Source organism: Lineus longissimus, chromosome 14 (assembly GCF_910592395.1).
Source record: "Lineus longissimus chromosome 14, tnLinLong1.2, whole genome shotgun sequence".
Lineage (NCBI taxonomy): Eukaryota > Metazoa > Nemertea > Pilidiophora > Heteronemertea > Lineidae > Lineus > Lineus longissimus.
In genome coordinates this window covers 1,033,465-1,048,028 of record NC_088321.1, presented here as the reverse complement: position 1 = coordinate 1,048,028, position 14,564 = coordinate 1,033,465, and the positions used below count along the sequence as shown (strand labels likewise).

General features: G+C 44.2%; 3 protein-coding genes across 4 annotated transcripts; 1 reads left to right on the top strand and 2 right to left on the bottom strand.

Moving 5' to 3' along the window:
* Positions 1–470: 470 nt before the first annotated feature.
* Positions 471–3,544, bottom strand: LOC135498850 (uncharacterized). The gene is made up of 4 exons (XM_064789347.1): positions 3,387–3,544; positions 2,116–2,304; positions 1,523–1,664; positions 471–1,210 (listed from the first exon to the last, which is right to left on the bottom strand). Exons 1-4 carry the CDS (start codon positions 3,460–3,462, stop codon positions 1,075–1,077), a joined length of 543 nt encoding a protein of 180 aa, XP_064645417.1. The 5' UTR covers positions 3,463–3,544; the 3' UTR covers positions 471–1,074.
* Positions 3,545–4,100: 556 nt separating this feature from the next.
* On the bottom strand, positions 4,101–7,552 carry LOC135499061 (uncharacterized). Its single transcript, XM_064789699.1, has 4 exons — positions 7,427–7,552; positions 5,886–6,077; positions 5,579–5,714; positions 4,101–5,090 (listed from the first exon to the last, which is right to left on the bottom strand). The coding sequence occupies exons 1-4, from the start codon at positions 7,470–7,472 to the stop codon at positions 4,952–4,954; spliced, it is 513 nt and encodes a 170-aa protein (XP_064645769.1). The 5' UTR covers positions 7,473–7,552; the 3' UTR covers positions 4,101–4,951.
* A 452-nt stretch (positions 7,553–8,004) lies between these two features.
* On the top strand, positions 8,005–13,781 carry LOC135498893 (vacuolar protein sorting-associated protein 72 homolog). Of its 2 annotated transcripts, none has more exons than XM_064789409.1 (7): positions 8,005–8,023; positions 9,105–9,235; positions 9,866–10,030; positions 10,757–10,874; positions 11,820–12,014; positions 12,449–12,593; positions 13,103–13,781. In XM_064789409.1, the coding sequence occupies exons 2-7, from the start codon at positions 9,122–9,124 to the stop codon at positions 13,386–13,388; spliced, it is 1,023 nt and encodes a 340-aa protein (XP_064645479.1). In that variant the 5' UTR covers positions 8,005–8,023; positions 9,105–9,121; the 3' UTR covers positions 13,389–13,781. The 2 variants fall into 2 exon arrangements, with proteins under 2 accessions (XP_064645479.1, XP_064645478.1); XM_064789408.1 differs by lacking the exon at positions 8,005–8,023 and adding an exon at positions 8,761–8,826.
* Positions 13,782–14,564: the final 783 nt, after the last annotated feature.

Genomic DNA, 14,564 nt, shown 5'->3' with positions numbered 1-14,564 from the left:
AGTAAACCTGTCTGCCAAATGGTCGGCCTGATGTTGGAACTTATATATACATGTTGTACGTATTTTTTAATTTGATGCTTAAAAGCATTTGGAAATTTTCATATTCAATTACAAATTAAACATTTTTAACGAAGGGCGCACAGTCCTTTAAATGGTTTCGTTGAAACGCGACACAATACCCGGTAACGCCCGGTCTCACTTGTCGTCTATTGTCTCCAATACAACAACAATAGACGCGCCGGTCGACGATGCTCAATTGTCTTTTCTGTGTTTCTGACCCACCAAAGATTTCTTTGGTGGGTTGCCAAAAAGCAATAATTCCAAAAATGATAATTTACACTCGGCGTACCATGGAATATGTTTATATTTTACATGAACATTTTTTTTGTACTTATCGACTGGCATGGTTTTCATTTTTAAGGCAAGCGCAGATATTGGTGTCAAAAACTAATCAACTACGCAATGCAACATTCAATTTTTTAGCTGTTTGTCATCGATAACATATGAAAAACATTCTAGTTTATTCATCTTAAATTATTCGGATCAATTACTTTATCTAGAGACAGTCATGCTTTTGCGATAAGTCTTAAAGCTGATGGGTTTTCACACAGTGGTCTCTCAACTGCTAAAGCTTTTGCCAACGATCCACCAAATGTCTCACCTGAACCTCACATTGCAGGCAGGGAGACCTCGATGAAGCAGGGCATAAACTGAATCCATAGAATCTTTGACAGGTCATTCCATAATCATTCAGGGTTTGCGGGGTCAGAAGTTTTTGGGGTCGTCTTTGTCTTTGATTTCACGCGTCCACCACGTTTCAGGGCTTAGCGGGTTAATTGGACCCCCAATCGACGCCGGTGAACATATCAGGCTCAAAGTTCATCGGAATGTTCGGCAGAAATCAGAGGAACTACATTCTGATGGCGCAAATAGCAGCCCTATAATGTGCAGTGAGATCGCGCATTGATTTCTGAGAGTACTATTTTCCAGCGATCCGTGCTGTTCGATCAATTAGTGAAGAAGAGGCATGATATGACGGGAGCTTGCAATGTCTTGTAGCGGGGTCCTGTGTGATCATTCTACAACTGCGTAGCCCGTCTGCGCGGCATTCTTCCGCGCGCGTATGAAGCGGTAGGCACAGAAAGCACAACCGAGAATGGCGAGAACACTCACGACGACCACAACAGATACGATGATGATGGCGATAGTTCTGAAAATAAAGCGAAAAGGAATACAAAAATACAATCATGATAGTAAATGATTTTGAAGCAAATGGACTGTCACTCGTTACCATGGTTAATATGATAAAGAAATATGTTTGGTCGCGAAGGTGAGATCAACTTAAAAAGAAATCCGACCGGAAGTTACGTCTCCACGATAGACCACGATAGCGCGGGGGGCGCTAAGTGCGCGATGCGCACAAATATGATCGCTCCACGGAGAGCTAACTCCTGGCAGCCGACAACTTCGGTAATAAAGCCCTTACTCGGTTGGGAAATTGACATATAGTTGCATGACTTACTCCAATCCACCGTCGTCTGTGTGGCAGCAATAATAAACAGTTGTTTTGATACCTAACGGAAATGTTGTCAGGCTACAGCAAGTGTTATTTTCAGCAGGTTCGTTTGGCATCGGGCAATATGGGATGCCATGGGCTTGAAAATCTGGTAAAAATGAAATATATACACTTATTACAATGTAGATTCAGGTGGCCGGAGTGCGAAAGTGCGTCACTTCTAAGTCTTGAGTACTCGAAGTATTAGGCCTATAACATTTTGTATCAATCTCCCAATGAGAGGACACCACTTCTTTTGCCTCGGCCCAACCGGAAGAGGCCAATGTACACTAGAATACGGTGCAAGTATGAATTTGACACCGTTACCCATACCCATTGATTCTGTATCTCACTGTTGGCAAAATTTCTAGGATTTGTTTCCGGTTGCACATGGGCAAAGAAGACTTTGCTACAGTACTCCGTCATGCACTTGCGTAACTGGATACACAATCTGGCCATTTTGTTCTGCCTTCTGCCGTTGGTGGCGCTGATTCCAAGTCCGACGGTATTAAGTACACGACAGAGACTCTAATGCTGAGCTAATATGCGACTTTTTTTACCGGGACCGCAAGTCGACTTGAAGTGAATTCCCCGTTGCAGAGGTGGACAACAGCTTGGTTTTCCGTTCGTTTCGCAACATCGGGTAAACGAGTCGGGGTCGTTCGATCTTGGGCAGGCGGCGGGATAATTGACACCTGTCACATTTTGACAAGCAGTTGATGTGGCGATCTTCGGATTGGCGTGGACTCCTGAAAAATATCATTCTGCGCTGTCATTACAGTTACGTGCAATTGGTCTTTGGCATCAGATTTTGGCGGGAATTTCATCCTCGTAAACCGAGCTCTTCAAACTACTCAGCACCCCATCTCGTCATTTCAAACATTTTGATGCACTGAGGGGTAAAATTGCCCTGAATCTCAGGATGTACTTCAGTCGGTTATTGAACACTGAAGGAGGACTACGAGGCTACCCGAAGAGCAACATGGGACTGAAACTGCAAAGCATAAGCAAAATATCTGATTTCGGCAATTATATTCATCCCACTGGGATAATGCTCCGCACGTGACAAACCAACAAATGAGAGACCCAGTGGGTCCGTTTCAGTCTGTCCCGCATATCATCAGGTGGAGCGATGATAAACAATTTTGTTTGTTGGCCTGACCCCTCATCACGGTTTGACCCAGCTGCTTATCAGCAGTCTTGGAGAACGTTGCATACACACGCATCTTGAGAAGTTTCTTGTACACCAACATGGCACGATCTTCTCGACGTGTTACGCTTTATAAATGTCTCTAAACAATAGACAGCTCTTTAGAGAGACAATGCACTTTTTGGTTGTTCGCCGTGTACGATTGTTTCATGCGACAGAGAGATCATCATGGCGTTTTAGTTGTTCGCCGTACATGAGTGTCTCCATATCTGTAGAGACCATGATGTGTCCGGTTGTTCCCCGCCATATGATCATTTCCATACATCCTCGAAAATCGAAGAGTCAGTCGTATCCTCCTCCCCCCCCCCCCCCTCCCGCACACGTTACATAAGCTCGGTCCCCGTTAGTGCCGAGTGTTGGTCTTAGGTTCGGGACGTAGCCAGACTGACCATCACGTTTCTGGTTGTTCCCCCTGCGAGGTAATTTTCGTTTTTTGGTTGTTCCACGTATGACGGTTTCAAAACAATAGAGACCACGGCGTATTTGTTTGTCTTCCGTATTTCCGTGTTTCCACATGCAACATACAGCTGAAGAAGTTTTTGAAATGAATTGTCCCGTGGATACATTACATGCCAGTTCTGTATATCTCTCGGACAAATATCAACAAGTGTAATAGCTTACCGAAAACGCATGTTGTTAAGACCGACAGGGTCATCGCCAGAAAGTAGTCCCTTCTTCTTTCCGCGGTGAGCGGCATCGTGACCAGAATGTAAATTCACGTAGTTGGAAGAGTCGTTGGCCTGCGTGGCATTCCGCGACCTCTGGAATAGGTCGAGTCTCGGCCAAGCAGACACTTCAACTCGTTTCTGCTCTCTGCCCATTCTGAACCATCAGAGTTAATCGGTTCGTTACCTGAGAGTCAAGATGCTCTCTGCCCGAACTGGTCGCCTTCTGAAGTCACGTGACCGCCTGCTCCACGATTTGTGGAGTAGATCACAGGCGCGTGAAGATAACAGAATCATAACAATCGATCAACCTCGATAGTTTATGCGCACAACCAGGAGGCTGATCTGAACGCTCAATGTGATTGATCTGGTGCGATACATTTTCATGCGCCTGTGGTGTAATGTTGTCCTTGAGTTGGTGCAGGCAGAGAGAATATTCTTCGCGCTGCTTGGAGAATGAGTTTGGGGAAGGCCATCTTTACCAGGTATCTTCTATGTCAACAATATTATGGGTCAAAGTGTCAACCATCTTGACCCGCAATGTTTTGAGATCGCTAATTATAAATCACTCTCGACAGAGGTGACGCAAACGCACGAAAGACAGGATGAGGGTCAACCTACTTTTACCAAGACACAACAGTCGAGTCAGTTATTAATTGAACTCGTTTCATTTTCTGAATATTCTTTTATTTTAAATGAATTATACACAACGTCTTTATTTTACAAACGCCGAGTTCTCGGCTGAAGTCTGGCATTGTTCCAAACACCCTCTTCGCTCATGACCGGAACTCTCTGATCCATAAATACGTGCTCCCTTATGATTGGTCCATTCACGTCTCCGGTGACGCAGGATTGATCACTTCTGATTGGCCAAGATACGATTGAAGTCTTTTCCTGGATGATTTGTCAATAATGGAGGCCCCAGGATGACCCCCCCCCCCGAGTCTTTGACATGCAATACGCCCTCATGTTCCCCGACCGATACAGACCACAGGGAGTCTAAAACGTGACCCATAAAGTACACTTGGTCATATAGGCCTACATTCTATCACAGATATGTCCTGATTGGGTACAAGTATCCAATAAAGAATTAGCAGAATATACAGTAGGCCTACTGGTTACAATATCGTTTTCTTGTTTGGGGTCCAGATTGTTTAATTTTTTCAAATATAGGTAGAATAAGACATGTGCTCTTTCTAACTTTCCCAATGGTTAGATGAAATTTTGAGTTTTACAAACTTGCGCAACGATACCATATCAGAGTACCGACCAGTGACTTTACAGCCGGACGATATTTTACGAACTCCCAGTGTCCGTCTCAAAATTTTCCGTGAATATCCTGGCTATACCTTTAATCTACACAAAAGACTAGACTTAGAATGATTGATTTTCAGTAGTTTTCAAATTTTTCCATTGTTTCGGAAGTGGTTGTCGCGAAATATCTCAAGGTTCGCCACCCAGTGGCACGGGGCAGTCAGAGCGAATTTCTGTCCAAAATGTTTCCCGGGTGAATTTCAATCCTCAGTTGCGAATGATGACGTAACCACGCTGCGCGCGCCTCTTGGCCAAAAAGCAACAACTACAGCAGCAGCAACAGCAAAGTGTTATCAGGGAGATAACAACGACGACGGCAACAACTATCACGGCAATTGCCCAGCCCCTGCAAATAAAAAGTACAGCTAAATGTAAGCATAACAGTCATGGGTATCAGGGAGTAGTTTTCGAAATCTTCCGACTTTTTCCGTAAATTGTTGAAATTTAACGATAATTTTCGTATTCTTATGTCACGGGGTGTCTGCCATAGCTGTGATGGTTGTATATACATCGATAGGTGGCGTATTATATATATATATAGAGGCTGAAGGATATTCCTTATTCTGCCGACACAGATTTGCATTACACCATGAGGTCGCGGGTGTGTCACAGGCAAGTGAAGATATAAGAATCTGCAGACCAATTCCGTCCACGACACCTTCAGAAAACACGCGAAAAAACTGAACATAAAAGGGACATGAAGGAGTTTAATACAGGGGCGCAGCTTGCGGGAGGGGTTCAGGATGGCAAATGCCGCCCCCCCCCCGAAGTCATCAAAAATGTGTTGTTGAATATCACTTGGGTCGAAGATTCCGTGCCGTTTTTGTCACTTACGCTAATATGTCGGCAGAGCAACACTTGTAAGTAATGGTCGTTACTCCGAATACGGTGGTGGTTTCTGTGCAGCAGACGAAATAATCATCTGGATCAAATGACCTTGGGCATCGAGGGACATTGTGGCGCTGAAATTCTGAAAGACAAGATGTACAGGTAATAGTCGATTTTTAAGTCTTGATGAGAAAAACACGATTTTCTATACTAGTCGCCTTCAAAGAGTCAATGTATTCCGATCGCGGAAATTGCTTTCCCGCTCCCCGGAGCGGATGGAATCCGTGACGTGCAGTCGAAGATAATTGCTTACCGGAACTGCAGGTCATGTGAAACTGGTCGTTCTCCTGTTGCAGAGGTGGGCAACAGCTCGGCTCTCCGTTCGCTTCACAGCATCGGGTGAAGGAGTCGGGGTCGTTCGATCTTGGGCAGGCGGCGGGATAATTGACACCTGTCACATTTTGACACGTGAGACTCTTGCGGACCTGTGGATAGGCGTTCGCACCTGGAAAAGAATATTCACGGTTGTTGTAAGAATGCTCCCTTTTAACCCATTCTGGTGCAAATTTAAGCGATCAAGTCTTCTTAAATCTTCCCCAGTGGTTGGTTTGTTTGTTACGCACTGTCAGATAGAGACACGGGAGCCGTATCCCTAAGATCGGAAGTCTAAAGGTATACGGGTGTTCTTTGCGCATGCCCAAAACGGCTTAGAGAAAGGTTATTCTACAATCTCCAAGCGTCGCCATTCGTGACCGTTGCTTGGTTATACAAGCACCGTTTACTGACTGGCGTACGGTTGCTACGGAGCAAGGAGGATACCGCGGTGACGTGTCATCACGTGATCACATCCCATATTACTGATCGCTATGGCCAATCAGATTCAGTCTACTTGGCTACGGAGCAAATGATTGGGAGATTGGTAACTCAAAGTCAGAGTCACAGTGCGCGCATCTTTGATTTGAAACAATCAATGGTTTTGTTTAAAACACTGGGCACGGAATGTAAAAATAGGCCACTGAAGAATTTCAAGAGACGAATCATCTTAGACTGTACGCGCGATAGGTGCTCATCTAAGAACGCGCTTGGCCTTTGATAATCAAGAAATCCCCGTGGCATTGATAATAATTATAATTCAGAGTTTATTTCATCAAAAGTTGAATTGATTTTTCTCGAGGAAAATCAATTCGACATGACGCTATCGGACGGGATGACGTAATGTTCAACATAGAGATATCCTCAATAACTACATAGGCCTACGATATAGGGGAGATATCACATATCGACCTAAATTTCAAATGGCACACCGAGAAGGCCTATACGGTCAATACAAAACGGAGGTTTGCGTAAATAATGTATTGTACCATATTTTTTTGCGCATGTTTGCTTTTCTATGCGTTGTGTGGGAATGCCATGTATGCCTATAGATGATACACTCCGGACGCAGTGGACCGGCCTCGTCCCTCACTCTATGAGACATGAATAGGAGGACGAAGTGGCCTGCCTCGGGAGTCATACAGATGACGACGTGTTGGGCGACTGCATGACTCGTTTCTTGCACCGACTGATTTCCGTTATGGCAAAGCACAAAATATTGATCTCTCTATTTACATGTTACTCTAAAAAGTACGACGTATGCCAGAGGAGGAGCACACGACTGCCCTTGGTAGTCGAGGACGCAGTGACAGTTAACTGTACAAGCATTTAGAGACCAACGACTTTAGTTGAAAGGGATAAGAAGGGCTGGAGATCTGTTGGTTTTTCACCCAAAGTGGCTTCCAGCCGGACCGTGACTTCTCCGGATAGGACCTTTTGAGAGAAACGTCTCACTTGATGTCAAAAATTGCCAAAACTTACCCAAGAAGCACGCAATTAATACCGATATCACCAGAAAATAATGCATTCTGCCCCTCTCTCAATTGAATGATTTGGCGAAAAGGAAGTAAATATGTTTTAGTCCCGAGTGCTGTCACGTGATTCCTTACGTCATAGGTCTGCGGGGTTAAGTCGGACCGGGGCAAGGCAAGTTGTCATTTTGTTTCTTGCCGCTATTTGAAAAGGTCATGGGATGATATTCGATAAAGACTGAACGAAAGATGAATCACCCACTGCACCTCCCTCCCCGCGCGCGCGCCATAGATGCCGCATTGCCAATGATTTCCACCAGCGCTTTGGCCTGTACTCTTCACATCTTCACCGCTTCAAGTACAAGAAACAAATATTTCTGCTTGCTAGCCCCTGCTATTTGTGGGCCTATCAATCATGCGCTGCCATTACTCATTGATTGACTCAGTTATATGGGGAATTCCCATTTTCGCATATGTACTAGACTCTTTCAACAGTCTCCCCCATTCACTCATTACAGAGACTGGTACTTGACGGCAATTCACTCATCATGAACTCTATTTGGGGGCGTAGGCTTCCGGTGTCCGGTCACATGTTTTTGTAGGATGGGTAACCTCGAGCCAAGTGAATAATCAATACCAGAGCGCTTGTAATGACTGAAAGAAATTTTTGAAAAAAAATAAATTTTAGTACCCTGATTTTGAAGAAATAAAAGTCTGTAATTCTCAGCATTCTAAATAAGAAAAAACAGTCCAACTTCGAAGGCAAATTAAGATATTTTTAAAACATTTTTTAAATAAAAGATTAAGTTTGTTATGTGAAGGGTGATACAAAGATTATGAATATGTCAACAAACAATCGATAATTTTCATAGTTAAAGAAATATCACGAATTTTCTGAACACCTCTCAAGACGTCAACAACAAAATACATGGCCGCAGGAAACAATGTCCTCGGACCTCAGGAATCGCCCGGGGTCGTATGTGAGTAGGGGCAAGTGCTTTGAAGAGCAGTAGCAAATTGAAGAATGAATTACAGAATCATTAAAAAACATGCTGCAGGATATAATGCTAGTTGTTCAAGTTCCAACGTGTTGCTGAGATGTTTTTGAAGAGATACTTGTGGCTGTTGGAGATACTTCTTGTTTAAACAGTTCCATCTGCCCCCTCTAAGGCATACGATTGTAACTACACGTACATGTATAATTATCCATTCACGACCCCACTGCGCGGCTGGTAGAGACCGAATTCACGGACAATCTGGAAGTGAAGTCTAGATTTTCACGACACCAACAACAATAGACCACGGTTCCTGTGGAAATGATCAAAAATGTTCAACAGTTCATTAAAAAAACAAGAAAAAAAATTTTTTTTGCGAATTTTGTGCGATAGTTTTAGCCTTTTTCCACTTGAAGTAGGTTCTTTTTTAGAAGCATTTGATGTGTGAATTATATATTATAGTCGACACAATCCATTTCATGCGTGATTTTGTCCATTGAACTTTTCGTTCTTTCACAATCGGCCTTTATTCCATTGGGAAAATGCTTGTGAATTTACACTGTCTACACAGGGTGTCCCCTCAAAAATGTGCTGTATGCAATATGTAGCCTATGTAGTGCTTGTAGACTAAAGTCACTATATTACCAACATTTTGAATAACCATAAACGGTACTTCAAATTTAATAATTTCAGACTGAATCGGCTGAACAATGGCTGCCACTCGAGAGAAGCGTTCCACCGCGGGAAATCGCATGTCAAAAATGATCGCTGAAGAGGAGGACGATGACGACTTCTATAAGACTACTTACGGAGGATTCAATGAGGTATTGAAATTGTCAAACTGGGTCAGGTTTGGCTATGTAACCTTAGGGTTTAGACTGGTTATCACTAATAGCCCCCGACAGCCAGCCCCTGATCCTTTTCTCCTGTTCGGTCGGGACCTACCTAAACACAACACCACAATGGTTTAGCAAATATCATTAGAGCGATGTACAGTAGAACCTCTCTATTAAGGACACCTTCGGGACTGGCAAGTGCTGTCCTTGATAGAGAAGTGTCCTGATTAGAGAGGTCAAATTCAATAGAAACTACTAATTTTGGACCAAAACTAGTGTCCTTGATAGAGAGGTTGTCCTTAATAGAGAGGTTGTCCTTAATAGAGAGGTGTCCGCTAAGGGAGGTTCCACTGTAGTATTTTCACCATGGTGAGGGGAAGTCGAGCCTGAGAAGCGAACATTAACCCCTGATTTCCTCAGGATAGTTGCTGTTGGGCCCAGTGAGGTCTAATTGAAATTTATATGCCATTGGACAAAGTGACAATCGGGCCAAATCGAATTTGTACTGATCTGTGCCGGAGTTTTGTACAGACAATGAGGAGGCACATTTTCCTCGGTGGTGAAACGCTGAACATGTAAGAAATTCACTTCTTAATCGAATTTTCTTTACGACTCTAGGAAGCCAGTGATCACAGTTACGACAGTAACGCGTCGGATTCCGATGATGTCATCGATTCGGATTTCGATATTGACGAGGATGATGAACTACGCAGTGATCTCGAAGATGATGATGGACCAAAGTCGAAGAAAAGGAAAGTTGGAGTGGTCACAAAGTCTTATAAGGTATGCAATAGTTGTTTTTCTTGAATCTGAGATAGAATTTATATCTTTAGATCAAAACGCGTAAACTTCTTTGAGGTTCTTACGCTTTGGCAGACGCCCTGCCGCCGACACTAGAGTATTGCCAGGAGATGACAGCTTCATATTAAGCTCATCCCCCTTCCCAAGAGGATAAATTTCAAGATTAATCGGAAGCTAGTCAGTAGATCTAATGAACCAGGGCTGGGTTGTTCAAAATCACGTTAGCTTTAACGGCGCCGTTAAGTCTTAACGTGAAAATGCTAATGAGATTAACTGAAAGAGATAACATCCATAAGGATATTTAACGCAACCGTTAAGGATGACGTGACTTTTGTGCTTTTGAACAACTGGGCCCAGATGGTGCCAGATCAGTGTTTAAGATTAGTTATTATAACCTGTCTGGTGGACTGACATGATGGAGATAACACCAAGGTATAACGCCAGCGTGACAAAAAGTGTTTTGAACAACCAGGCTGAGACAAGCCCGCAAATTACAGGACTGAGAAAAAGATACTGGACACAATATTTGTGAAACTACCATGTAGGCACACTAAACTCAGGGAAGAAAGGATTCATTGCAGACATTGTATGGGTTGAAGTAGAATAAGTCGCTCATCTGGAAAGAGGCAAATTGTACCAGAGCTGATAATTGTACCACACTACCGTACATGTTCATTTGAAGAGCTGTGAACGACCCTTCTCTTTCAGGAGCCGAAGAAGAAGACCGACGATGAAAAGGCCAAAGACAAAGAAAAGGCCAAGAAACGTGCCGAGGAGAAAAAACAGCAGAAGGCGGTACAGATGTCAGCCCAGATCTACCACTCAGGTTCGTACATGACAGCAGTACTGGCTTTGCAGTCATGTATTTCTCCTTGTTGCCTTCTCCTCTCCTTCTCCTTCTGAGTTCGAAAGGTTTGCGGTGCACGTTTGGCACTCGATCTGTTTCTGGTAAACGATCGGCTGTCCTGGAGAGTTCCGCCACAGAGCCTTGTGGTCAGAATGGTGTCCTTTTGGCAGTATTCCTCTCCATTCTTCATGAGGTCTGAGCCCCAGAGCTTTGTGGTCAGGATGGTGTCCTTTGGCCAGTATTCCTCTCTATTCTTCCTTAGGGAGCAGGTCTGAAGCCACAGAGCCCCAGAGCTCTGTGGTCAGGGTGGTGTCCTTTGGCAGTATTCCTCTCTGTTCTTCATCAGGGAGCAGATCTGAAGCCACAGAGCCCCAGAGCTTTGTGGTCAGGGTGGTGTCCTTTGGCCAGTGTTCCTCTCTATTCTTCATGAGGAAGCAGGTCTGAGCCCCAGAGCTTTGTGGTCAGGGTGGTGTCCTTTGGCCAGTATTCCTCTCTGTTCTTCAATAGGGAGCAGGTCTGAAGCCACAGAGCCCCAGAGCTTTGTGGTCAGGGTGGTGTCCTTTGGCCAGTGTTCCTCTCTATTCTTCATGAGGTAGCAGGTCTGAGCCCCAGAGCTTTGTGGTCAGGGTGGTGTCCTTTTGGCAGTATTCCTCTCTATTCTTCATCAGGGAGCAGGTCTGAAGCACAAAGCTAGAGTCTGATCTCCAGTTCCACAATCACATGGAGCAGATTCTCGTCCACCAATACTGTTAAGTGTTTCTTGAGGCGCACACCTGAGCTTGACCTGTGAAGAACATCGAGGCGGCCTGACAAGGTTTCGAACTCACGAACCCCAGACGACACAACGCTCAACGTTTTATCTATGGCTAAATATTTACCTCATAAAAAAAGTTAGCTCGGCATCTTTTTGATAATCGTTTACAGAAAAGAAGTCCCTGCGACGTTCCACGGCTAAGAAATCGGAGGCTGCGGAGATCCGTAAAAAGGCGCGGGACGAACGAACGAAAATGATGAAAGAGATTGCGGCCAAGAAAAACGTGCCGGAGGTTCGACGATTGACACAGGAGGAACTGTTGGAGGAATCGAAGATCACTGAGAGAGAGAATGCACAGTCTCTTGGTAAGTGGTATCGTAGAAGTGGTCATAAATATTTACGTATTTACCCAAGTGACCAGTTCGCGACAGCTTGCTCGATGCAGTGAAGCGAGATGTGCGGTAGCTGGTCTTGGTGAAGACTTGTCCGAAGCTGACAGTGACAGAAGTCAATGGTGAAGGTCTCTCACACTTTTGATGGCTTGAACTATCATGTTCCACTAAAGGAGTCGAACCACTTGCCTGGCTCTCCACTGGACAGTCAAACCTCTCTATGAAGGACAGCCTTAGGACAGACCTATGTTGTCCTTCATAGGTGTTGTCCTGAATACAGAGATCAATTTGAATGGATATGACAGGTCTGGGACCAAAACTAGTGTCCTCATTAGAGAGGGTGTCCTTAATGGAGAGGTGTCTGCTAAGGGATTTCCAACTGTTGTTCATTTCAAATTCTTTTTCAGAGGATTATCGTAAGATGGAACTAGAAAGGAAGAAAAGTCGTGTGTCGCAGAAAAAATATGTTGGCCCGATCGTCCGGTATCATTCGTGTACGATGCCCCTCATAGACGAACTGCCCTCGCCGGAGATAAACGTTGATAGTGAATTGTAAGTAGTCAAACGGTGGTTTCCGAGGATTGACTAGTGGGTTTCGAGAATTTGTAGTTCAAGGGTATGCTGTGTGTATTAGCTGTTGGGTCAGGAAAACAGAAATGCAGGGATTGGAATTTATCGGAGGCATCGAAGGGAATTACTCCGATGCCCCCTCCTGTGGCCGCGATGCCCTTCATATTTCTTCCATCACTTTGTTTTCATTGATCCCATTAAATATCGCCCTTTTTCACCAAACAGACAAAAGTGCCTTTTTTCGGCCAAAATGCGGTGCCCTTTTAAAAGCCAATATCATTAAACGTCATTAACGCTGGCGTTAATTCCCTGGTTCCAACCAAATTTTGTCCCCAACGCTGGCATTAGCTTTAAGTGCTTAACTGAAGGAGATAACACCAGGTTAAATTAACACCAAAGTTAGTGACAGAATTTGCTTTCAACAACCAGGCCTATTCCTTCAAATAATGATCTTAATCTTATTATAAATTGGAACGTTTTCATTTTTACAGCGATTTCGAAAGAGTCACCAGGACGTCCATCAGACCCAAGGATAAATGTTCGCGGACATTCATCACATTCACGGACGACAAAACATTCGACGAGACATTCCTACAACGCAAGAACAAGGTCCCAGTAAGACAGTACTGTCCTGTGACGCGATTACCTGCCAAATATTTCGACCCGGTCACTCAGACACCTTACGCATCAGCGCAAGCATTTCGGTGCATTCGTGATGCGTACAATCAACACATTCAGCTTCAGTTAGAGAAACGGAAAAGAGAAATGGCCAGCTGAAGATATCATACATATACTACAAACAGATCAGAAATGGACTGAGAATATTTTTCATTATGATTTTTGATTTTCTGGGTTGAGAGGTAAAGAGTTCATCTCAAGAGTCTCATATCATATCATTACCGGCGTCGTAACCCTATTGGATTTTTGCCGGAGGTATGGAGTCCACTATAGGCTACTGTCCACCCATGTGGGATCTTTTACTTGTCCTGTCATAGACACTCAGGGACAAGGGACCACAGCTTTTAGTCTCATCTGACAGACCCTCGAGTATTTCATACATTTTGGTTACAAAAGATGGCCTGCATAATAGAGCGGGTGTTCACTACGAACTCAGAATTTTGAGTTTGTGAAGTAGTTACCAACGTACATGTAGTAAAGAGTTGAAATATCAATTTGTATACATTTCTAATTATGGTTTTCATTACTTATTTTCTGACACGACGGAATGTGTATTTTCCTCAATGCTGATTGGTAGCCAAGTATTTGTGTCTTGGCTCTGACTGCAGAGTTTGTGATGGGCCAGGCTTCGAGGAAAGCCTCTAGTGCCAAGCTTGCAGTCTGCCCCTCCTGTGAAAAACTTGCTCAATTGGTTGTGTCCTGTCTTGTATTTTTGGTTGTACCTCGTACGAGACAGATTTGGGTTGTACCAGGTATACACCTTTCCAGAAATGGGGCGCTGAGTGTCCGAAATAGTGATGTCATAAGGGGAAACTAGGCCTTATGGTGGAGGGACAAAGGAGATAGTCATGGTTGACCAACACACTTGAATGCCTTTAATGACGGACAAGGGGGAAAAAGTTAGTTCCAATGCAAGCCACCAATTTCGGGAAGCATGTATACAAGGCATATGGTGGTTGTGCCTGGTACAAGACATATCTGTATCTTACCTGATGCAACGCATACCTGGGTTGTTCCTGTTACAAATTGGGAGGATTGCACCAGTCTGATTGTGATACAACCCTGTCCCTGTATTGTGTTAAACACAACCAGAAAGGACCTCCAGAGCACTGAGGGCCTGGAGACGTTGTCACAACCTACCTCTGTATGAACAAATGGACTGACTGTGGCAATCTTCCTTGCTATACGGGATGTTTCAGAAAAAGGGTCTGCGAGGGCCTGGAGACGTTGTCACAACCTACCTCTGTCTGACCAAATGGACAGACTGTGGTATTC